This window comes from Phyllobates terribilis, unplaced genomic scaffold (genome assembly GCF_046119375.1).
Source record: "Phyllobates terribilis strain yellow unplaced genomic scaffold, ASM4611937v1 Scaffold_9__5_contigs__length_417890890, whole genome shotgun sequence".
NCBI lineage: Eukaryota > Metazoa > Chordata > Amphibia > Anura > Dendrobatidae > Phyllobates > Phyllobates terribilis.
This window is the reverse complement of record NW_027362769.1, coordinates 197638590-197664907: the sequence shown is the minus strand read 5'-3', so window position 1 is coordinate 197664907 and position 26318 is coordinate 197638590. Positions and strand designations below refer to the sequence as shown.

The following is a 26318-nucleotide window of genomic DNA, read 5'->3' as shown; positions in this document are numbered from 1 at the left end:
ACATCTGGACGCTGCGGGTTTGACGCTGTATAAACACACAGCGTTAAACCTGCAGCGGCTCCTGATCGTGGCCACGTACCCAAACTCAACCGCAGCATGTCAATTTCTGTAGCGGACACGCAGGTCTCCACTGCAGATTTTGACCGATTGAAGTGTCATTATATGCGGTGGATTCACATGTACCGACAACAAAAGTGCGGCATTAGAACACAGCATTTTGGACGCAGCAAAAATGCGCCGTGTCCAAAGCACTGCTTGTTGCTAATTGTGTGGACGTAGCGGGTAATGAAACAGCTGTGAGCTGTTAATAATGGCCAGGGTCCATGTTTGTCTAATGGCACCTTCCTAGGCTAAAAATAGCAGCTTCCAGCTGCCCCAGAAAAGACATGAATGGGAATGCTAATGAAGATTGGGTATATGGGATTAGATGACACCTAGCTCTTTTGTTTGGTGATGACAAGGTGTCAATCAGACCCTTTCATTACCAAACCTAATTAAAGTAAAGTAAAGAGTTAAATAAACACACAGACACAGAGCAAACACTTTATTTGAAATACAACAGACACATTCATAAATTAACCAACATACTCACCCCAGTTCTGACGGTAATCTAAGGGTTAAAGCAATGTCCCACATTTCTTTTCAAATAACTTTATTTAGCTCCAAAAAGCATTCATTGATGTATAAAAACGCATTTAAAAAAAGGCTTCAAAAAACGCGTCAAAATCGCAGCAAAACGTGCGTTTTTTCTGCAGCGTTTTTCCTGCCAAGGAGTTGTAGAAACACTGCAGAAATGTCTGCTTCAAATCCTGAACATGCGCACACAGCCTTAATCTTATTGAAGAAATGTGTGAATCTGGGCGAGGATTAAATGTCAGGAATTGTGGGAACTGCGAGAAGACAGCCATGGCTTCAGGGGATGACGCTGTGACCGCAGCTGCTTTCCTCCTGCTGTATATCTGGGCCTCATTCAGACATCAGCGATTTTTCTGCTCCTGTTCTCATCAGTCATGTCAATCGTATTTTCCACAGTGATCGCGCCGTGTCTCTTTTCTCCCAAACATTGATTTTCTCGCCCCATAAACGTCATCCGTGATGCGGACCAAACCGAAAAATCCCCATATTTTGTTATGGAACACGAAAAAAATGGATAATATTGCAGTCAGTTGTATGGAGCGAGCGGTACTAATATCACTATATGGCAGTCAGTACTGGTTATCAGAGGCAGTAATAATACTATATGGCGGTAATAATGAGTTTCTTGTTCTGCTTTTTCGGAGGGCCACACTGTACATTGTGGGGATTTCATCTGCTCTGACAATCTCTTGGAAACCGCTGACTGAAACTTCTGCTTCTGAGATTGCTGACTCTGGATGGGAAACTTCTAGGTGGAGCAGAAGGAAAGTGACAGCAGCTGATAGTCTTCTACATCTTAGTGGTTCCTGGTTAGAAGCTGCACAAGACGCCGCGAGGAAAGATCCGATTGTGGCCGAGAAGATGTCGACTGCTGACATGAGTTCATTTGAAATAAGTGGTAATAACAAAACAATGACAGCGGGGTGACCTGGCCAGGGTATGGTGCTGTACAAGGTTGTCAGATGACCTGACCAGGGTATGGTGCTGTCCAAGGTTGTTGGGTGACCTGGCCAGGGTATGGTGCTGTGCAAGGTTGTCGGGAGACCTGGCCAGGGTATGGTGCTGTACAAGGTTGTCAGATGACCTGGCCAGGGTATGGTGCTGTCCAAGGTTGTCAGATGACCTGGCCAGGGTATGGTGCTGTCCAAGGTTGTTGGGTGACCTGGCCAGGGTATGGTGCTGTGCAAGGTTGTCGGGTGACCTGGCCAGGGTATGGTGCTGTGCAAAGATGTCGGGTGACCTGGCCAAGGTTTGGTGCTGAACAAGGTTGTTGGGTGACCTGGCCAGGGTATGGTGCTGTACAAGGTTGTTGTATGACCTGGCTAGGGTATGGTGCTGTACAAGGTTGTCGGATGACCTGGCCAGGGTATGGTGCTGTGCAAAGTTGTCGGGTGACCTGGCCAAGGTTTGGTGCTGAACACGGTTGTTGGGTGACCTGGCCATGGTATGGTGCTGTACAAGGTTGTCGTATGACCTGGCTAGGGTATGGTACTGTACAAGGTTGTCGGATGACCTGGCCAGGGTATGGTGCTGTGCAAAGTTGTCGGGTGACCTGGCCAAGGTATGGTGCTGAACAAGGTTGTTTGGTGACCTGGCCAGGGTATGGTGCTGTACAAGGTTGTCGTATGAACTGGCTAGGGTATGGTTCTGTACAAGGTTGTTGGGTGACCTAGCCAGGGTATGGTGCTGTATAAGGTTGTCGTATGACCTGGCTAGGGTATGGTGCTGTACAAGGTTGTTGGGTGACCTGGCTAGGGTATGGTGCTGAACAAGGTTGTCGGGTGACCTGGCCATGGTATGGTGCTGTACAAGGTTGTCGGGTTTAGTGTGGTGCAGGGGCGTGACGCCCTCTACTTTCACTCCAGCACTCCCTAAAATGAGGGATAACATGTTGTGTCCAATGTTAGCAATGATCCAGGGCAGAAGCTGCCACGTATGGCCAGACATATATTGTGTGGTTTGTGGTTCTCTGCTTGCTTCTCACTTTTCTAACATTGTACGTGGAATCTCATTTTGCAGTTAATATTTTATCACTGCTCTAATTCTTTCTTCCCTGTCTTTCTGCTATTACTGGTGGTTCTGTCTGCTTCTGACTTTGCAGTTCTTGGTCTTAATTGAATGGTTTTACCATCTTATAATGTGGCTGACGTGTTATATCTTCTTTAGACCTTGCTTCTCTTGGTATTTTGGCTCCTCTTCGGACCTTGCTGCTCTTGGTATTTTGGCTTGTTTTCGGACCTTGCTCCTCTTGGCATTTTGGCTTGTTTTCGGACCTTGCTCCTTTTGGTATTTCGGCTCGTTTTCGATCCTTGCTCCTCTTGGTATTTTGGCTCCTCTTCGGACCTTGCTTCTCTTGGTATTTTGGCTCCTCTTCGGACCATGCTCCTCTTGGTATTTTGGCTCCTCTTCAGACCTTGCTTCTCTTGGTATTTTGGCTCCTCTTCGGACCTTGCTGCTCTTGGTATTTTGGCTCCTCTTCGGACCTTGCTGCTCTTGGTATTTTGGCTCGTTTTCAGACCTTGCTGCTCTTTGGTATTTTGGTTTGTCTTTTGACCTTGCTTCTCTTGGTATTTTGGCTCCTCTTCGGACCTTGCTCCTCTTGGTATTTTGGCTTGTTTTCGGACCTTGCTGCTCTTTGGTATTTTGGTTTGTCTTTTGACCTTGCTTCTCTTGGTATTTTGGCTCCTCTTCGGACCTTGCTGCTCTTGGTATTTTGGCTCCTCTTCGGACCTTGCTGCTCTTGGTATTTTGGCTTGTTTTCGGACCTTGCTGTGCTTGGCATTTTGGCTCCTCTTCGGACCTTGCTGCTCTTGGTACTTTTGCTTGTTTTCGGACCTTGCTGCTCTTTGGTATTTTGGCTTGTTTTTGGACCTTGCTGATCTTGGTACTTTGGCTCCTCTTCAGACCTTGCTGCTCTTTGGTATTTTGGCTTGTTTTCGGACCTTGCAGCTCTTTGGTATTTTGGCTTGTTTTCGGACCTTGCTGCTCTTTGGTATTTTGGCTTGTTTTCGGACCTTGCCGCTCTTTGGTATTTTGGCTTGTTTTCGGACCTTGCTGCTCTTGGTACTTTTGCTTGTTTTCGGACCTTGCTGCTCTTTGGTATTTTGGCTTGTTTTTGGACCTTGCTGCTCTTGGTACTTTAGCTCCTCTTCGGACCTTGCTGCTCTTTAGTATTTTGGCTTGTTTTCGGACCTTGCTGCTCTTTGGTATTTTGGCTTGTTTTCGGACCATGCCACTCTTTGATATTTTGGCTTGTCTTCGGACCTTGCTTTTAGTGTCCTTCTTGTATCGATGTTCAGAATGTCCTATGTTCTTATTTTGCTCTGATTATTTTTCCCCTTACAAAGTCAGAAGCATTTTACTTTCTATATTTGCGTTTTTTGCCCTTAATATGAATATTTGGTATTGTTTTACTCTTCTATTTTCGATAGTGTTTCTTTTTAAGGTGATGTTGGTATCGTTTTTCCTTCTTTCATCATTGCTATTAGTAATTTTAGTCCTTTAATATAAGAGATCATTTAAATGTATTTTGATATTTTTACAGTTTGACATTCTATTAGTTTTGCTTTTTATATCACTGTTAGTTTTTATGTATCTTCTTGTTCTTATGTCAGTCAGTCTATTTTTGCATATTTATTATTGTTACAATATTAGTTAGCATTGCTTTACTTCTGTATTTTACTTATTTAGTAGTTTTGTGTTTTTTTTTTCTTACCTATATGTTTGCTTTTAATTTATTAAGTGTTAGGGTACAGCTTCAAAAGTTAGGAGGATTTTTATGCAGCGGACGCGTGCATTGGACCCGCTCTGTGCTCAGCAGGTGTCGGCTGTTCTGCACAGGAGACGCCTACTGGTAACTTCTGTGATTAGAGCTAGCTATGATTGCAGCAGTTTAACCCCTAAACTTTTGTAGTGAATAGCGACCATGGCATCTAGGTGAATACAGGGAGGGCCTCTGTCACCATCACTGGGGCTTGCAATGTGATCGCTGTAACCCAATGGGTTGTTAAATGGCAGACATAATTTTCCTATGAGGCCCCCAGATTTCATTGTGCACCCCTACTACTTATGACACATAATTCTATGTGTAATCTTGGGGCTGAATGTGGGGATGTGGGATTGATGATTTTACAATGACTTGGCAACCTTTAGAATATGGTCTATATTGTCAGGTCACTTAAGCATCTCCTCATTTTCTATAGGTTAATGGGTCACTAGAGAACTCTGGCTCTGTTAGCTACCTCCTAGAGGATAGCCGCCAATGCATAGCTAGAAGACCATCCAGTGACCTGATATTGGGACTCTTGACCATCTCCTAGAGGTTGCCAAGTCACTGGACAATCTTCTAGAGGTAGCTACCGGGTCACTGGACAATCTTCTGGAGGCAGTTACGGGGTCACTGGACAATCTTCTGGAGGTAGTTACCGGGTCACTGGACAATCTTCTGGAGGTAGTTACCGGGTCACTGGACAATCTTCTAGAGGTAGTTACCGGGTCACTGGACAATCTTCTGGAGGTAGTTACCGGGTCACTGGACAATCTTCTGGAGGTAGTTACCGGGTCACTGGACAATCTTCTAGAGGTAGTTACCAGGTCACTGGACAATCTTCTGGAGGTAGTTACCGGGTCACTGGACAATCTTCTAGAGGTAGTTACCAGGTCACTGGACAATCTTCTGGAGGTAGTTACCGGGTCACTGGACAATCTTCTGGAGGTAGTTACCGGGTCACTGGACAATCTTCTAGAGGTAGTTACCAGGTCACTGGACAATCTTCTGGAGGTAGTTACCGGGTCACTGGACAATCTTCTGGAGGTAGTTACCGGGTCACTGGACAATCTTCTAGAGGTAGTTACCAGGTCACTGGACAATCTTCTGGAGGTAGTTACCGGGTCACTGGACAATCTTCTAGAGGTAGTTACCGGGTCACTGGACAATCTTCAGGAGGTAGTTACCGGGTCACTGGACAATCTTCTGGAGGTAGTTACCGGGTCACTGGACAATCTTCTGGAGGTAGTTACCGGGTCACTGGACAATCTTCTGGAGGTAGTTACCGGGTCACTGGACAATCTTCTGGAGGTAGTTACCGGGTCACTGGACAATCTTCTGGAGGCAGTTACGGGGTCACTGGACAATCTTCTAGAGGTAGTTACCGGGTCACTGGACAATCTTCTAGAGGTAGTTACCAGGTCACTGGACAATCTTCTGGAGGTAGTTACCGGGTCACTGGACAATCTTCTGGAGGTAGTTACCGGGTCACTGGACAATCTTCAGGAGGTAGTTACCGGGTCACTGGACAATCTTCTAGAGGTAGTTACCAGGTCACTGGACAATCTTCTGGAGGTAGTTACCGGGTCACTGGACAATCTTCTGGAGGTAGTTACCGGGTCACTGGACAATCTTCTGGAGGTAGTTACCGGGTCACTGGACAATCTTCTGGGGGTAGTTACCGGGTCACTGGACAATTTTCTGGGGGTAGTTACCGGGTCACTAGACAATCTTCTGGGGGTAGTTACCGGGTCACTGGACAATCTTCTGGGGGTAGTTACCAGGTCACTGGACAATCTTCTGGAGGTAGTTACCGGGTCACTGGACAATCTTCTGGAGGTAGTTACCGGGTCACTAGACAATCTTCTGGGGGTAGTTACCGGGTCACTGGACAATCTTCAGGAGGTAGTTACCGGGTCACTGGACAATCTTCTGGGGGTAGTTACCGGGTCACTGGACAATCTTCTGGAGGTAGTTACCGGGTCACTGGACAATCTTCTGGGGGTAGTTACCAGGTCACTGGACAATCTTCTAGAGGTAGTTACCGGGTCACTGGACAATCTTCTGGAGGTAGTTACCGGGTCACTAGACAATCTTCTGGGGGTAGTTACCGGGTCACTGGACAATCTTCAGGAGGTAGTTACCGGGTCACTGGACAATCTTCTGGAGGTAGTTACCAGGTCACTGGACAATCTTCTGGAGGTAGTTACCGGGTCACTGGAAATCTTCTGGGGGTAGTTACCAGGTCACTGAACAATCTTCTAGAGGTAGTTACCGGGTCACTGGACAATCTTCTGGAGGTAGTTACCGGGTCACTGGACAATCTTCAGGAGGTAGTTACCGGGTCACTGGACAATCTTCTGGGGGTAGTTACCGGGTCACTGGACAATCTTCTGGGGGTAGTTACCAGGTCACTGGACAATCTTCTGGAGGTAGTTACCGGGTCACTGGACAATCTTCTGGAGGTAGTTACCGGGTCACTAGACAATCTTCAGGAGGTAGTTACCGGGTCACTGGACAATCTTCTGGAGGTAGTTACCGGGTCACTGGACAATCTTCTGGAGGTAGTTACCGGGTCACTGGACAATCTTCTGGAGGTAGTTACCGGGTCACTGGACAATCTTCTGGAGGTAGTTACCGGGTCACTGGACAATCTTCAGGAGGTAGTTACCGGGTCACTGGACAATCTTCTGGAGGTAGTTACCGGGTCACTGGACAATCTTCTGGAGGTATTTACCGGGTCACTGGACAATCTTCTGGAGGTAGTTACCGGGTTACTGGACAATCTTCTGGAGGTAGTTACCGGGTCACTGGACAATCTTCTGGAGGCAGTTACGGGGTCACTGGACAATCTTCTAGAGGTAGTTACCGGGTCACTGGACAATCTTCTAGAGGTAGTTACCAGGTCACTGGACAATCTTCTGGAGGTAGTTACCGGGTCACTGGACAATCTTCTGGAGGTAGTTACCGGGTCACTGGACAATCTTCAGGAGGTAGTTACCGGGTCACTGGACAATCTTTTAGAGGTAGTTACCAGGTCACTGGACAATCTTCTGGAGGTAGTTACCGGGTCACTGGACAATCATCTGGAGGTAGTTACCGGGTCACTGGACAATCTTCTGGAGGTAGTTACCGGGTCACTGGACAATCTTCTGGGGGTAGTTACCGGGTCACTGGACAATTTTCTGGGGGTAGTTACCGGGTCACTAGACAATCTTCTGGGGGTAGTTACCGGGTCACTGGACAATCTTCTGGTGGTAGTTACCAGGTCACTGGACAATCTTCTGGAGGTAGTTACCGGGTCACTGGACAATCTTCTGGAGGTAGTTACCGGGTCACTAGACAATCTTCTGGGGGTAGTTACCGGGTCACTGGACAATCTTCAGGAGGTAGTTACCGGGTCACTGGACAATCTTCTGGGGGTAGTTACCGAGTCACTGGACAATCTTCTGGAGGTAGTTACCGGGTCACTGGACAATCTTCTGGGGGTAGTTACCAGGTCACTGGACATTCTTCTAGAGGTAGTTACCGGGTCACTGGACAATCTTCTGGAGGTAGTTACCGGGTCACTAGACAATCTTCTGGGGGTAGTTACCGAGTCACTGGACAATCTTCAGGAGGTAGTTACCGGGTCACTGGACAATCTTCTGGAGGTAGTTACCAGGTCACTGGACAATCTTCTGGAGGTAGTTACCGGGTCACTGGACAATCTTCTGGGGGTAGTTACCAGGTCACTGGACAATCTTCTAGAGGTAGTTACCGGGTCACTGGACAATCTTCTGGAGGTAGTTACCGGGTCACTGGACAATCTTCAGGAGGTAGTTACCGGGTCACTGGACAATCTTCTGGGGGTAGTTACCGGGTCACTGGACAATCTTCTGGGGGTAGTTACCAGGTCACTGGACAATCTTCTGGAGGTAGTTACCGGGTCACTGGACAATCTTCTGGAGGTAGTTACCGGGTCACTAGACAATCTTCAGGAGGTAGTTACCGGGTCACTAGACAATCTTCTGGAGGTAGTTACCGGGTCACTGGACAATCTTCTGGAGGTAGTTACCGGGTCACTAGACAATCTTCTGGAGGTAGTTACCGGGTCACTGGACAATCTTCTGGAGGTAGTTACCGGGTCACTGGACAATCTTCAGGAGGTAGTTACCGGGTCACTAGACAATCTTCAGGAGGTAGTTAACGGGTCACTAGACAATCTTCTGGAGGTAGTTACCGGGTCACTAGACAATCTTCTGGGGGTAGTTACCGGGTCACTGGACAATCTTCTGGGGGTAGTTACCAGGTCACTGGACAATCTTCTAGAGGTAGTTACCGGGTCACTGGACAATCTTCTAGAGATAGTTACCAGGTCACTGGACAATCTTCTGGAGGTAGTTACCGGGTCACTGGACAATCTTCTGGAGGTAGTTACCGGGTCACTGGACAATCTTCTAGAGGTAGTTACCAGGTCACTGGACAATCTTCTGGAGGTAGTTACCGGGTCACTGGACAATCTTCTGGAGGTAGTTACCGGGTCACTGAACAATCTTCAGGAGGTAGTTACCGGGTCACTGGACAACCTTCTAGAGGTAGTTACCAGGTCACTGGACAATCTTCTGGAGGTAGTTACCGGGTCACTGGACAATCTTCTGGAGGTAGTTACCGGGTCACTGGACAATCTTCTGGGGGTAGTTACCGGGTCACTGGACAATCTTCTGGAGGTAGTTACCGGGTCACTGGACAATCTTCTAGGGGTAGTTACCGGGTCACTGGACAATTTTCTGGGGGTAGTTACCGGGTCACTAGACAATCTTCTGGGGGTAGTTACCGGGTCACTGGACAATCTTCTGGGGGTAGTTACCAGGTCACTGGACAATCTTCTGGAGGTAGTTACCGGGTCACTGGACAATCTTCTGGAGGTAGTTACCAGGTCACTGGACAATCTTCTGGAGGTAGTTACCGGGTCACTGGACAATCTTCTGGGGGTAGTTACCAGGTCACTGGACAATCTTCTGGAGGTAGTTACCGGGTCACTGGACAATCTTCTGGAGGTAGTTACCGGGTCACTGGACAATCTTCAGGAGGTAGTTACCGGGTCACTGGACAATCTTCTGGGGGTAGTTACCGGGTCACTGGACAATCTTCTGGGGATAGTTACCAGGCCACTGGACAATCTTCTGGAGGTAGTTACCGGGTCACTAGACAATCTTCTGGAGGTAGTTACCGGGTCACTGGACAATCTTCTGGAGGTAGTTACCGGGTCACTGGACAATCTTCAGGAGGTAGTTACCGGGTCACTAGACAATCTTCAGGAGGTAGTTACCGGGTCACTAGACAATCTCTGGGGGTAGTTACCGGGTCACTAGACAATCTTCTGGGGGTAGTTACCGGGTCACTGGACAATCTTCAGGAGGTAGTTACCGGGTCACTAGACAATCTTCTGGAGGTAGTTACCGGGTCACTAGACAATCTTCTGGGGGTAGTTACCGGGTCACTAGACAATCTTCTGGGGGTAGTTACCGGGTCACTGGACAATCTTCTGGGGATAGTTACCAGGTCACTGGACAATCTTCTGGAGGTAGTTACCGGGTCACTGGACAATCTTCTGGAGGTAGTTACCGGGTCACTAGACAATCTTCAGGAGGTAGTTACAGGGTCACTGGACAATCTTCTGGAGGTAGTTACTGGGTCACTAGACAATCTTCTGGGGGTAGTTACCGGGCCACTAGACAATCTTCTGGGGGTAGTTACCGGGTCACTGGACAATCTTCTGGAGGTAGTTACCCGGTCACTGGACAATCTTCTGGAGGTAGTTACCGGGTCACTGGACAATCTTCTGGGGGTAGTTACCGGGTCACTGGACAATTTTCTGGGGGTAGTTACCGGGTCACTAGACAATCTTCTGGGGGTAGTTACCGGGTCACTGGACAATCTTCTGGGGGTAGTTACCAGGTCACTGGACAATCTTCTGGAGGTAGTTACCGGGTCACTGGACAATCTTCTGGAGGTAGTTACCGGGTCACTGGACAATCTTCTGGAGGTAGTTACTGGGTCACTGGACAATCTTCTGGGGGTAGTTACTGGGTCACTGGACAATCTTCTGGAGGTAGTTACTGGGTCACTGGACAATCTTCTGGGGGTAGTTACCAGGTCACTGGACAATCTTCTGGAGGTAGTTACCGGGTCACTGGACAATCTTCTGGGGGTAGTTACCAGGTCACTGGACAATCTTCTAGAGGTAGTTACCGGGTCACTGGACAATCTTCTGGGGGTAGTTACCGGGTCACTAGACAATCTTCTGGGGGTAGTTACCGGGTCACTGGACAATCTTCAGGAGGTAGTTACCGGGTCACTGGACAATCTTCTGGAGGTAGTTACCAGGTCACTGGACAATCTTCTGGAGGTAGTTACCGGGTCACTGGACAATCTTCTGGGGGTAGTTACCAGGTCACTGGACAATCTTCTGGAGGTAGTTACCGGGTCACTGGACAATCTTCTGGAGGTAGTTACCGGGTCACTGGACAATCTTCAGGAGGTAGTTACCGGGTCACTGGACAATCTTCTGGGGGTAGTTACCGGGTCACTGGACAATCTTCTGGGGATAGTTACCAGGTCACTGGACAATCTTCTGGAGGTAGTTACCGGGTCACTAGACAATCTTCTGGGGGTAGTTACCGGGTCACTAGACAATCTTCTAGGGGTAGTTACCGGGTCACTGGACAATCTTCTGGGGATAGTTACCAGGTCACTGGACAATCTTCTGGAGGTAGTTACCGGGTCACTGGACAATCTTCTGGAGGTAGTTACCGGGTCACTAGACAATCTTCAGGAGGTAGTTACAGGGTCACTGGACAATCTTCTGGAGGTAGTTACTGGGTCACTAGACAATCTTCTGGGGGTAGTTACCGGGCCACTAGACAATCTTCTGGGGGTAGTTACCGGGTCACTGGACAATCTTCTGGAGGTAGTTACCCGGTCACTGGACAATCTTCTGGAGGTAGTTACCGGGTCACTGGACAATCTTCTGGGGGTAGTTACCGGGTCACTGGACAATTTTCTGGGGGTAGTTACCGGGTCACTAGACAATCTTCTGGGGGTAGTTACCGGGTCACTGGACAATCTTCTGGGGGTAGTTACCAGGTCACTGGACAATCTTCTGGAGGTAGTTACCGGGTCACTGGACAATCTTCTGGAGGTAGTTACCGGGTCACTAGACAATCTTCTGGGGGTAGTTACTGGGTCACTGGACAATCTTCTGGAGGTAGTTACTGGGTCACTGGACAATCTTCTGGGGGTAGTTACCGGGTCACTGGACAATCTTCTGGAGGTAGTTACCGGGTCACTGGACAATCTTCTGGGGGTAGTTACCAGGTCACTGGACAATCTTCTAGAGGTAGTTACCGGGTCACTGGACAATCTTCTTGGGGTAGTTACCGGGTCACTAGACAATCTTCTGGGGGTAGTTACCGGGTCACTGGACAATCTTCAGGAGGTAGTTACCGGGTCACTGGACAATCTTCTGGAGGTAGTTACCAGGTCACTGGACAATCTTCTGGAGGTAGTTACCGGGTCACTGGACAAACTTCTGGGGGTAGTTACCAGGTCACTGGACAATCTTCTGGAGGTAGTTACCGGGTCACTGGACAATCTTCTGGAGGTAGTTACCGGGTCACTGGACAATCTTCAGGAGGTAGTTACCGGGTCACTGGACAATCTTCTGGGGGTAGTTACCGGGTCACTGGACAATCTTCTGGGGATAGTTACCAGGTCACTGGACAATCTTCTGGAGGTAGTTACCGGGTCACTGGACAATCTTCTGGAGGTAGTTACCGGGTCACTGGACAATCTTCTGGAGGTAGTTACCGGGTCACTGGACAATCTTCAGGAGGTAGTTACCGGGTCATTAGACAATCTTCAGGAGGTAGTTACCGGGTCACTAGACAATCTCTGGGGGTAGTTACCGGGTCACTAGACAATCTTCTGGGGGTAGTTACCGGGTCACTGGACAATCTTCAGGAGGTAGTTACCGGGTCACTAGACAATCTTCAGGAGGTAGTTACCGGGTCACTAGACAATCTTCTGGAGGTAGTTACCGGGTCACTAGACAATCTTCTGGGGGTAGTTACCGGGTCACTAGACAATCTTCTGGGGGTAGTTACCGGGTCATTGGACAATCTTCTGGGGGTAGTTACCAGGTCACTGGACAATCTTCTGGAGGTAGTTACCGGGTCACTAGACAATCTTCAGGAGGTAGTTACAGGGTCACTGGACAATCTTCTGGAGGTAGTTACTGGGTCACTAGACAATCTTCTGGGGGTAGTTACCGGGCCACTAGACAATCTTCTGGGGGTAGTTACCGGGTCACTGGACAATCTTCTGGAGGTAGTTACCGGGTCACTGGACAATCTTCTGGAGGTAGTTACCGGGTCACTAGACAATCTTCTGGGTGTAGTTACCGGGCCACTAGACAATCTTCTGGGGGTAGTTACCAGGTCACTGGACAATCTTCTGGAGGTAGCTACCGGGTCACTGGACAATCTTCTGGAGGTAGTTACCGGGTCACTGGACAATCTTCTGGAGGTAGTTACCGGGTCACTGGACAATCTTCTGGGGGTAGTTACCGGGTCACTAGACAATCTTCTGGAGGTAGTTACCGGGTCACTGGACAATCTTCTGGGGGTAGTTACCGGGTCACTAGACAATCTTCTGGAGGTAGTTACCGGGTCACTGGACAATCTTCTGGAGGTAGTTACCGGGTCACTGGACAATCTTCTGGAGGTAGTTACCGGGTCACTAGACAATCTTCTGGAGGTAGTTACCGGGTCACTGGACAATCTTCTGGAGGTAGTTACTGGGTGACTGGACAATCTTCTGAGGGTAGTTACTGGGTCACTGGACAATCTTCTGGGGGTAGTTACCAGGTCACTGGACAATCTTCTGGAGGTAGTTACCGGGTCACTAGACAATCTTCTGGGGGTAGTTACCGGGTCACTGGACAATCTTCTAGAGGTAGTTTCTGGGTCACTGGACAATCTTCTGGAGGTAGTTACCGGGTCACTGGACAATCTTCTGGAGGTAGTTACCGGGTCACTGGACAATCTTCTGGAGGTAGTTATCGGGTCACTGGACAATCTTCTGGGGGTAGTTACCGGGTCACTGGACAATCTTCTGGAGGTAGTTACCGGGTCACTGGACAATCTTCTGGAGGTAGTTATCGGGTCACTGGACAATCTTCTGGGGGTAGTTACCGGGTCACTGGACAATCTTCTAGAGGTAGTTACTGGGTCACTGGACAATCTTCTGGGGGTAGTTACCAGGTCACTGGACAATCTTCTAGAGGTAGTTACCGGGTCTCTGGACAATCTTCTGGAGGCAGTTACCAGGTCACTGGACAATCTTCTAGAAGTAGTTACTGGGTCACTGGACAATCTTCTGGAGGTAGTTACCGGGTCACTGGACAATCCTCTAGAGGTAGTTACCGGGTCACTGGACAATTTTCTGGGGGTAGTTACCGGGTCACTAGACAATCTTCTGGGGGTAGTTACCGGGTCACTGGACAATCTTCTGGGGGTAGTTACCAGGTCACTGGACAATCTTCTGGAGGTAGTTACCGGGTCACTGGACAATCTTCTGGAGGTAGTTACCGGGTCACTAGACAATCTTCTGGGGGTAGTTACTGGGTCACTGGACAATCTTCTGGAGGTAGTTACTGGGTCACTGGACAATCTTCTGGGGGTAGTTACCGGGTCACTGGACAATCTTCTGGAGGTAGTTACCGGGTCACTGGACAATCTTCTGGGGGTAGTTACCAGGTCACTGGACAATCTTCTAGAGGTAGTTACCGGGTCACTGGACAATCTTCTGGGGGTAGTTACCGGGTCACTAGACAATCTTCTGGGGGTAGTTACCGGGTCACTGGACAATCTTCAGGAGGTAGTTACCGGGTCACTGGACAATCTTCTGGAGGTAGTTACCAGGTCACTGGACAATCTTCTGGAGGTAGTTACCGGGTCACTGGACAATCTTCTGGGGGTAGTTACCAGGTCACTGGACAATCTTCTGGAGGTAGTTACCGGGTCACTGGACAATCTTCTGGAGGTAGTTACCGGGTCACTGGACAATCTTCAGGAGGTAGTTACCGGGTCACTGGACAATCTTCTGGGGGTAGTTACCGGGTCACTGGACAATCTTCTGGGGATAGTTACCAGGTCACTGGACAATCTTCTGGAGGTAGTTACCGGGTCACTGGACAATCTTCTGGAGGTAGTTACCGGGTCACTGGACAATCTTCTGGAGGTAGTTACCGGGTCACTGGACAATCTTCAGGAGGTAGTTACCGGGTCACTAGACAATCTTCAGGAGGTAGTTACCGGGTCACTAGACAATCTTCTGGAGGTAGTTACCGGGTCACTAGACAATCTCTGGGGGTAGTTACCGGGTCACTAGACAATCTTCTGGGGGTAGTTACCGGGTCACTGGACAATCTTCTGGAGGTAGTTACCGGGTCACTAGACAATCTTCAGGAGGTAGTTACCGGGTCACTAGACAATCTTCTGGAGGTAGTTACCGGGTCACTAGACAATCTTCTGGGGGTAGTTACCGGGTCACTAGACAATCTTCTGGGGGTAGTTAACGGGTCACTGGACAATCTTCTGGGGGTAGTTACCAGGTCACTGGACCATCTTCTGGAGGTAGTTACCGGGTCACTGGACAATCTTCTGGAGGTAGTTACCGGGTCACTAGACAATCTTCAGGAGGTAGTTACAGGGTCACTGGACAATCTTCTGGAGGTAGTTACTGGGTCACTAGACAATCTTCTGGGGGTAGTTACCGGGCCACTAGACAATCTTCTGGGGGTAGTTACCGGGTCACTGGACAATCTTCTGGAGGTAGTTACCGGGTCACTGGACAATCTTCTGGAGGTAGTTACCGGGTCACTAGACAATCTTCTGGGGGTAGTTACCGGGCCACTAGACAATCTTCTGGGGGTAGTTACCAGGTCACTGGACAATCTTCTGGAGGTAGCTACCGGGTCACTGGACAATCTTCTGGAGGTAGTTACCGGGTCACTGGACAATCTTCTGGAGGTAGTTACCGGGTCACTGGACAATCTTCTGGGGGTAGTTACCGGGTCACTAGACAATCTTCTGGAGGTAGTTACCGGGTCACTGGACAATCTTCTGGAGGTAGTTACCGGGTCACTAGACAATCTTCTGGAGGTAGTTACCGGGTCACTGGACAATCTTCTGGAGGTAGTTACTGGGTGACTGGACAATCTTCTGAGGGTAGTTACTGGGTCACTGGACAATCTTCTGGGGGTAGTTACCAGGTCACTGGACAATCTTCTGGAGGTAGTTACCGGGTCACTAGACAATCTTCTGGGGGTAGTTACCGGGTCACTGGACAATCTTCTAGAGGTAGTTACTGGGTCACTGGACAATCTTCTGGAGGTAGTTACCGGGTCACTGGACAATCTTCTGGAGGTAGTTACCGGGTCACTGGACAATCTTCTGGAGGTAGTTATCGGGTCACTGGACAATCTTCTGGGGGTAGTTACCGGGTCACTGGACAATCTTCTAGAGGTAGTTACTGGGTCACTGGACAATCTTCTGGGGGTAGTTACCAGGTCACTGGACAATCTTCTGGAGGTAGTTACCGGGTCACTAGACAATCTTCTGGGGGTAGTTACCGGGTCACTGGACAATCTTCTAGAGGTAGTTATTGGGTCACTGGACAATCTTCTGGAGGTAGTTACCGGGTCACTGGACAATCTTCTGGAGGTAGTTACTGGGTCACTGGACAATCTTCTAGAGGTAGTTACTGGGTCACTGGACAATCTTCTAGAGGTAGTTACCGGGTCTCTGGACAATCTTCTGGAGGCAGTTACCAGGTCACTGGACAATCTTCTAGAAGTAGTTACTGGGTCACTGGACAATCTTCTGGAGGTAGTTACCGGGTCACTGGACAATCCTCTAGAGGTAGTTACCGGGTCACTGGACAATCTTCTGGAGGTAGTTACCGGGTCACTGGACAATCTTCTAGAGGTAGTTACCGGGTCACTGGACAATCTTCTAGAGGTAGTTGCCGGGTCACTGGACAATCTTCTAGAGGTAGTTGCCGGGTCACTGGACAATCTTCTGGGGGTAGTTACCGGGTCACTGGACAGTCTTCAGGAGGTAGTTATGGGGTCACTGGACAATCTTCAGGAGGTAGTTACCGGGTCACTAGACAATCTTCTGGAGGTAGTTACCGGGTCACTAGACAATCTTCTGGGGGTAGTTACCGGGTCACTAGACAATCTTCTGGGGGTAGTGACCGGGTCACTGGACAATTTTCTGGAGGTAGTTACCAGGTCACTAGACAATCTTCTGAAGGTAGTTACCGGGTCACTGGACAATCTTCTGGAAGTAGTTACCAGGTCACTGGACAATCTTCTGGAAGTAGTTACCGGGTCACTGGACAATCTTCTGGAAGTAGTTACCGGGTCACTGGACAATCTTCTGGAGATAGTTACCGGGTCACTGGACAATCTTCTGAAGGTAGTTACCGGGTCACTGGACAATCTTCTGGAGGTAGTTACCGGGTCACTGGGCAATCTTCTGGAGATAGTTACCGGGTCACTGGAAAATCTTCTGGAGGTAGTTACCAGGTCACTAGACAATCTTCTGAAGGTAGTTACCGGGTCACTGGACAATCTTCTGGAGGTAGTTACCGGGTCACTAGTCAATCTTCTGGAGGTAGTTACCGGGTCACTTGACAATCTTCTGGAGGTTCCAAGATGCTGAAATATCTTCTAACGATTGTCATGACACTAGCATTTTCAGGCAATTGGAAGATCCTTTAGAGGACAATTGACAAGTGAATGATAGTTTTTCTAAATCAGGGGTGATTAACCTTTTTTTGCCAAAGGCCATCTGGATATTTATGCCATCCTTTTGGGGGCTGTAAAAAATATCATCTTGAAAATGCCCCTGCTACATTTTGGTCAAACAATTAACTCCCCCCTAATGTGATGGTTGGGGTGGCTTCTCTTTGCTGCGGTGTGATGTTAGCTGGAAGTGATGATGTTTCTTACAGCTGCTTTTCCAGGTTTGTGTCGGGGCGCAGGCGACTCTATACAATGATACGCTTTATAAATAATTCCCAGCAGTAAATTGGCCATCGTTTGGAGATTATCATGTCACAAGACCCCAATCTACAGATTGCCCAGACATGTGACCATCTTCCAGAGGGAATGAGGTAACTGGTGCATTTTAGACAGGTGACTGGGTCACTTGAGCATGTATTTGAGATTATCAAGTCACTGGACCATCTTCTAGATGTAATTAGGTCACTAAACCAGCTAGATATTACCAGGCCAGTCGTAGCAGCCTCAATAGGTTACCAAGACACTTGAGGATGTTTTAGAGGTTACCAAATCACTACACCGTCTTCTTGACGTTTCCAGGTTATTAGTGGAACTTCTGGAGGTAACTAAATTACTCGACCATCTTCTGGAGGTAACTAGATTACTTGACCATCTTCTGGAGGTAACTAGATTACTCGACCATCTTCTGGAGGTAACTAGATTACTCGACCATCTTCTGGAGGTAACTAGATTACTTAACCATCTTCTGGAGGTAACTAGATTACTCGACCATCTTCTGGAGGTAACTAGATTACTCGACCATCTTCTGGAGGTAACTAGATTACTCGACCATCTTCTGGAGGTAACTAGATTACTCGACCATCTTCTGGAGGTAACTAGATTACTCGACCATCTTCTGGAGGTTTTGCGGTTACGGCACCTCCTTTTCTACAAATATTGCTCCATGTTCTGTCCCTTCCCCCAGGACACCATAAATAGAGAAGTAAGGCAGAAGTAAATGGGTGCGGGTCGCTGACAGTAGAAATCGCTGACAGCGGGGAATGTGATTCTAAGAGACATCGAAGAAAGAACAATAAGGGAGTGAGGAAAAATCCTAAATCCTAATCTACTGTGAGGGGAGATGGCTCCCTCTATGGGAAGCGCAGACTGTGGCACGTAGCTTCAGACTTCATCAGGAATCCGAGTGAGTGATGGAAGGTGCACGATGACTCGGAAGAGGAGGATGCGGGCACTGCTACGATGCGGGCACTGCTACAAAGCGGGCACTGCTACAAAGCGGGCACTACTACGATGCGGGCACTGCTACGATGCGGGCACTGCTACAAAGCGAGCACTGCTACGATGCGGGCACTGCTACGATGTGGGCACTGCTACGATGCGGGCACTGCTACGATGCGGGCACTGCTAGAAAACCAATGTTCTGGAGCGGAACAAACAGTCGGGAAGGTCAACACAATCATGATGTTAATAGTGGCAGAAAATCATCATTTATTAATAACAGATTGTGCTTCATTATATTGTACGTGCCGGCGTTATATTATATAATCTCCAGAGCGCTCCAGCATCACTGACCCGTAATAATCTTTCCTCTCATTGTAGATGTGAAGCCAAAAAAGACCCATAAGGATAAATGTATGCCGATATTTCTGTTTGTGTATCTGACCCTCCTAACGGGTGGATTTGTCTACCTGGCTTATAAAGGTAAGGATCACAAAGCAAACCTGTATGAGAGACATATATATACATTACATATATGTAGAGTATAAATCGTATCATGTATCTCTGTATACAGGGAGCTCCCCCTAGTGGTGACTGCAGACAGGATCTTATCATGTATCTCTGTATACAGGGAGCGCCCCCTAGTGGTGGCTGCAGACAGGATCTTATCATGTATCTCTGTATACAGGGAGCTCCCCCTAGTGGTGGCTGCAGACAGGATCTTATCATGTATCCTGTACACAGGGAGCTCCCCCTAGTGTTGGCTGCAGACAGAATCTTATCATGTATCTCTGTACACAGGGAGCTCCCCCTAGTTATGGCTGCAGACAGAATCTTATCATGTATCTTTATATACAGGGAGTTCCCCCTAGTGGTGACTGGAGACAGAATCTTATCATGTATCTCTGTATACAGGGAGCTCCCCCTAGTGGTGACTGCAGACAGGATCTTATCATGTATCTGTGTATACAGGGAGCTCCCCCTAGTGGTGACTGGAGACATGATCTTATCATGTATCTGTGTATACAGGGAGCTCCCCCTAGTGGTGGCTGCAGACAGAATCTTATCATGTATCTCTGTATACAGGGAGCTCCCTCTAGTGGTGGCTGCAGACAGGATCCTATCATGTATATCTGTATACAGGGAGTTCCCCCTAGTGGTGGCTGCAGACAGAATCTTATCATGTATCTCTGTATACAGGGAGCTCCCTCTAGTGGTGACTGCAGACAGGATCTTATCACGTATCTCTGTATACAGGGAGCTCCCCCTAGTGGTGACTGCAGACAGGATGTTATCATGTATCTCTGTATACAGGGAGCTCCCCCTAGTGGCGGCTGCAGACAGAATCTTATCATGTATCTCTGTATACAGGGAGCTCCCCCTAGTGGTGGCTGCAGACAGGATCTTATCATGTATATCTGTATACAGGGAGTTCCCCCTAGTGGCGGCTGCAGACAGAATCTTATCATGTATCTCTGTATACAGGGAGCTCCCCCTAGTGGTGACTGCAGACATGATCTTATCATGTATCTCTGTATACAGGGAGCTCCCCCTAGTGGTGACTGCAGACAGGATCTTATCATGTATCTCTGTATAAGGGAGCTCCCCCTAGTGGTGGCTGCAGACAGGATCTTATCATTTATCTCATTATACAGGGAGCTCCCCCTAGTGGTGACTGCAGACAGAATCTTATCATGTATCTCTATATACAGGGAGCTCCCCCTAGTGGTGGCTGCAGACAGAATCTTATCATGTAAATCTGTATACAGGGAGCTCCCCCTAGTGGTGGCTGCAGACAGGATCTTATCATGTATCTCTGTATACAGGGAGCTCCCCTCAGTGGTGGCTGCAGACAGGATCTTATCATGTATCTCTGTATACAGGGAGCTCCCCCTAGTGGTGGCTGCAGACAGAATCTTATCATGTATCCTGTACACAGGGAGCTCCCCATAGTGGTGACTGCAGACAGGATCTTATCATGTATCTCTGTATACGAGGAGCTCCCCCTAGTGGTGACTGCAGACAGGATATTATCATGTATCTCTGTATACAGGGAGCTCCCCCTAGTGGTGACTGCAGACAGGATCTTATCATGTATCTCTGTATACAGCGAGCTCCCCCTAGTGGTGACTGCAGACAGGATCTTATCATGTATCTCTGTATACAGGGAGCTCCCCCTAGTGGTGACTGGAGACAGAATCTTATCATCTATCTGTGTATACAGGGAGTTCCCCCTAGTGGTGACTGCAGACAGGATCTTATCATGTATCTGTGTATACAGGGAGCTCCCTCTAGTGGTGACTGGAGACAGGATCTTATCATGTATCTGTGTATACAGGGAGTTCCCCCTACTGGTGGCTGCAGACAGAATCTTATCATGTATCTCTGTATACAGGGAGCTCCTCCTAGTGGTGACTGCAGACAGAATCTTATCATGTATCTCTGTATACAGGGAGCTCCCTCTAGTGCTGGCTGTAGACAGAATCTTATCCTGTATCTCTGTATACAGGGAGTTCCCCCTAGTGGTGGCTGCAGACAGAATCTTATCATGTATCTCTGTATACAGGGAGCTCCCCCTAGTGGTGGCTGCAGACAGGATCTTATCATGTATATATGTATACAGGGAGTTCCCCCTAGTGGCGGCTGCAGACAGGATCTTATCATGAATCTCTGTATACAGGGAGTTCCCCATAGTGGCGGCTGCAGACAGAATCTTATCATGTATCTCTGTATACAGGGAGCTCCCTCTAGTGGTGACTGCAGACAGGATCTTATCACGTATCTCTGTATAGAGGGAGCTCCCCCTAGTGGTGACTGCAGACAGGATGTTATCATGTATCTCTGTATACAGGGAGCTCCCCCTAGTGGTGGCTGCAGACAGGATCTTATCATGTTTCTCTGTATACAGGGAACTCCACCTAGTGGTGGCTGCAGACAGGATCTTATCATGTATCTCTGTATACAGGGAGCTCCCCCTAGTGGTGACTGCAGACATGATCTTATCATGTATCTCTGTATACAGGGAGCTCCCCCTAGTGGTGACTGCAGACAGGATCTTATCATGTATCTCTGTATAAGGGAGCTCCCCCTAGTGGTGGCTGCAGACAGGATCTTATCATTTATCTCATTATACAGGGAGTGCCCCCTAGTGGTGGCTGCAGACAGGATCTTATCATGTATCTCTATATACAGGGAGCTACCCCTAGTGGTGGCTGCAGACAGAATCTCATCATGTATCTCTGTATGCAGGAAGCTCCCCCTAGTGGTGGCTGCAGACAGAATCTCATCATGCATCTCTGTATACAGGGAGCTCCCCCTAGTGGTGGCTGCAGACAGAATCTCATCATGTATCTCTGTGTACAGGGAGCTCCCCCTAGTGTTGGCTGCAGACAGGATCTTATCATGTATCTCTGTATACAGGGAGCTCCCCCTAGTGGTGGCTGCTGACAGAATCTTATCATATATCTCTGTATACAGGAAGCTCCCCCTAGTGGTGGCTGCAGACAGAATCTCATCATGTATCTCTGTATACAGGGAGCTCCCCCTAGTGTTGGCTGCAGACAGGATCTTATCATGTATCTCTGTATACAGGGAGCTCCCCCTAGTGGTGGCTGCTGACAGAATCTTATCATATATCTCTGTATACAGGGAGCTCCCCCTAGTGGTGGCTGCAGACAGGATCTTATCATGTATTATGTATACAGGGAGCTTCCCCTAGTGGTGGCTGCTGACAGAGTATTATCATATATCTCTGTATACAGGGAGCTCCCCCTAGTGGTGGCTGCAGACAGGATCTTATCATGTATCTCTGTATACAGGGAGCTCCCCCTAGTGGTGACTGCAGACAGGATCTTATTATGTATCTGTGTATACAGGGAGTTCCCCCTAGTGGTGGCTGCAGAGAGAATCTTATCATGTATCTCTGTATACAGGGCGCTCCCCCTAGTGGTGACTGCAGACAGGATCTTATCATGTATCTCTGTATACAGGGAGCTCGCCCTAGTGGTGGCTGCAGACAGGATCTTATCATGTATCTCTGTATACAAGGAGCTCCCCCTAGTGGTGACTGCAGACAGGATCTTATCAGGTATCTCTGTAAACAGGGAGCTCCCCCTAGTGGTGACTGCAGACAGGATCTTATCATGTATCTCTGTATACAGGGAGCTCCCCCTGGTGGTGACTGCAGAGAGAATCTCATCACGTATCTCTGTATACAGGGAGTTCCCCCTAGTGGTGGCTGCAGACAGGATCTTATCATGTATCTCTGTATACAGGGAGCTAAACCTAGTGGTGGCTGCAGACAGAATCTTATCATGTATCTCTGTATACAGGGAGTTCCCCCTAGTGGTGGCTGCAGAGAGAATCTTATCATGTATCTCTGTATACAGGGAGCTCCCCCTTGTGGTGACTGCAGACAGGATCTTATCATGTATCTCTGTATACAGGGAGCTCCCCCTAGTGGTGGCTGCAGAGAGGATCTTATCATGTATCTCTGTATACAGGGAGCTCCCCCTGGTGGTGACTGCAGAGAGAATCTTATCACGTATCTCTGTATACAGGGAGTTCCCTCTAGTGGTGGCTGCAGACAGGATCTTTCTTATCATGTATCTCTGTATACAGGGAGCTCCCCCTAGTGGTGGCTGCAGACAGAATCTTATCATGTATCTCTGTATACAGGGAGTTCCCCTAGTGGTGACTGCAGACAGGATCTAACCATGTATCTCTGTATACAGGGAGCTCCCCCTAGTGGTGACTGCAGATAGGATCTTATCATCTATCTGTGTATACAGGGAGTTCCCCCTAGTGGTGGCTGCAGACACAATCTTCTCATGTATCTCTGTATACAGGGAGCTCCCCCTAGTGGTGGCTGCAGACAGAATCTTATCATGTATCTCTGTATACAGTTAGCTCACTCTAGTGGTGACTGCAAACAGGATCTTATCATGTATCTCTGTATACAGGAAGTTCCCCCTAGTGGCGGCTGCAGACAGAATCTTATCATGTATCTCTGTATACAGGGAGCTCCCCCTAGTGGTGACTGCAGACAGGATCTTATCATGTATCTCTGTATACAGGGAGGTCCCCCTAGTGGTGACTGCAGACAGAATCCTATCATGTATCTCTGTATACAGGTAGCTTCCCCTAGTGGTGGCTGCAGACAGGATCTTATCATGTATCTCTGTATACAGGGAACTCCCCCTAGTGGCGGCTGCAAACAGAATCTTATCATGTATCTCTGTATACAGGGAGCTCCCCCTAGTGGTGGCTGCAGACAGGATCTTATCATGTATCTCTGTATACAGGGAGCTCCACCTAGTGGTGGCTGCAGACAGGATCTTATCATGTATCTCTGTATACAGAGAGATCCGTCTAGTGGTGACTGCAGACAGGATCTTATCATGTATCTCTGTATACAGGGAGCTCCCCCTAGTGGAGGCTGCAGACAGAATCTTATCATGTATCTCTGTATACAGGGAGCTCCCCCTAGTGGTGACTGCAGTCAGAATCTTATCATGTATCTCTGTATACAGGGAGCTCCCCCTAGTGGTGACTGCAGACAGGATCTTATCATGTATCTCTGTATGCTGGGAGCTCCCCCTAGTGGTGACTGCAGACAGGATCTTATCTTGTATCTCTGTATACAGAGAGCTCTCCCTAGTGGTGGCTACAGACAGAATCTCATCATGTATCTCTGTATACAGGGAGCTCCCCATAGTGATGACTGCAGACAGGATCTTATCATGTATCTCAGTATTCAAGGCGCTCCCCCTAGTGGTGGATGCAGATAGGAACTTATCATGTATCTCTGTATACAGGGAACTCCCCCTAGTGGTGACTGCAGACAGGATCTTATCATGTATCTCTGTATACAGGGAGTTCCCCCTAGTGGTGGCTGCAGACAGTATCTTATCATGTATCTCTGAGTACAGGGACCTCCCCCTACTGGTGACTGCAGACAGGATCTTATCATGTATCTCTGTATACAGGGAGCTCCCCCTAGTGGTGACTGTAGACAGGATCTTATCATGGATCTCTGTATAAGTGAGCTCCCCCTAGTGGTGGATGCAGACAGAAACTCATCATGTATCTCTGTATACAGGGAGCTCTCCCTAGTGGTGACTGCAGACAGGATCTTATCATGTATCTCAGTATACAGGGAGCTCCCCCTAGTGGTGGCTGCAGACAGGATCTTATCATGTATCTCTGTATACAGGGAGCTCCCCCTAGTGGTGACTGCAGACAGGATCTTATCATGAATCTCTGTATGAGGGAGCTCCCCCTAGTGGTGACTGCAGACAGAACTTTATCATGTATCTCAGTATTCAGGGAGCTCACACTAGTGGAGGATGCCGACAGGATATTATCATGAATCTCTGTATACATTGAGCTCCCCCTAGTGGTGGCTGCAGACAGAATCTTATCATGTATCTCTGTATACAGGGAGCTCCCCCTAGTGGTGGCTGCCGACAGGATATTATTATGTATCTCTGTATACAGGGACCTCCCCCTAGTGGTGACTGCAGACAGGATCTTATCATGTATCTCTGTATACAGGGAGCTCCCCCTACTGGTGGCTGCCGACAGGATATTATCATGTATCTCTGTATACAGAGAGCTCCTCCTAGTGGTGGCTGCAGACAGGATCTTATCATGTATCTCTGTATACAGGGAGCTCCCCCTAGTGGAGGCTGCAAACAGGATTTATCATGTATCTCTGTATACAGGGAGCCCCCCCTAGTGGTGACTGCAGACAGGATCTTATCATGTATCTCTGTATGCAGGGAGCTCCCCCTAGTGGTGACTGCAGACAGTATCTTATCATGTATCTCTGTATACAGGGATCTCCCCCTAGTGGTGACTGCAGACAGGATCTTATCCTGTATCTCTGTATACAGGGAACTCCCCCTAGTGGTGACTGCAGACAGAACTTTATCATGTATCTCAGTATTCAGGGCGCTCCCCCTAGTGGAGGCTGCAGACAGGATCTTATCATGTATCTCTGTATACAGGGAGCCCCCCCTAGTGGTGACTGCAGACAGGATCTTATCATGTATCTCTGTATACAGGGAGCTCCCCCTAGTGGTGGCTGCAGACAGGATCTTATCATGTATCTCTGTATACAAGGAGCTCCCCCTAGTGGTGACTGCAGACAGGATCTTATCAGGTATCTCTGTATACAGGGAGCTCCCCCTAGTGGTGACTGCAGACAGGATCTTATCATGTATCTCTGTATACAGGGAGCTCCCCCTGGTGGTGACTGCAGAGAGAATCTCATCACGTATCTCTGTATACAGGGAGTTCCCCCTAGTGGTGGCTGCAGACAGGATCTTATCATGTATCTCTGTATACAGGGAGCTAAACCTAGTGGTGGCTGCAGACAGAATCTTATCATGTATCTCTGTATACAGGGAGTTCCCCCTAGTGGTGGCTGCAGAGAGAATCTTATCATGTATCTCTGTATACAGGGAGCTCCCCCTAGTGGTGACTGCAGACAGGATCTTATCATGTATCTCTGTATACAGGGAGCTCCCCCTAGTGGTGGCTGCAGACAGGATCTTATCATGTATCTCTGTATACAGGGAGCTCCCCCTGGTGGTGACTGCAGAGAGAATCTTATCACGTATCTCTGTATACAGGGAGTTCCCTCTAGTGGTGGCTGCAGACAGGATCTTTCTTATTTTGTATCTCTGTATACAGGGAGCTCCCCCTAGTGGTGGCTGCAGACAGAATCTTATCATGTATCTCTGTATACAGGGAGTTCCCCTAGTGGTGACTGCAGACAGGATCTAACCATGTATCTCTGTATACAGGGAGCTCCCCCTAGTGGTGACTGCAGACAGG

The 26318-nt window shown here is 48.5% G+C and overlaps 1 protein-coding gene across 1 annotated transcript in view; it reads left to right on the top strand.

Annotated features, from left to right (window-relative positions):
* The first annotated feature begins 1376 nt into the window (after positions 1-1376).
* Positions 1377-26318, top strand: part of LOC141160917 (uncharacterized) — a 339036-nt gene continuing 314094 nt past the window's right edge. The window contains exons 1-2 of the mRNA XM_073645721.1: positions 1377-1534; positions 18858-18959. Coding sequence (XP_073501822.1) covers positions 1498-1534; positions 18858-18959 — 139 coding nt within the window. The 5' untranslated portion in view covers positions 1377-1497. The remainder of the gene's footprint in view (positions 1535-18857; positions 18960-26318) is intronic.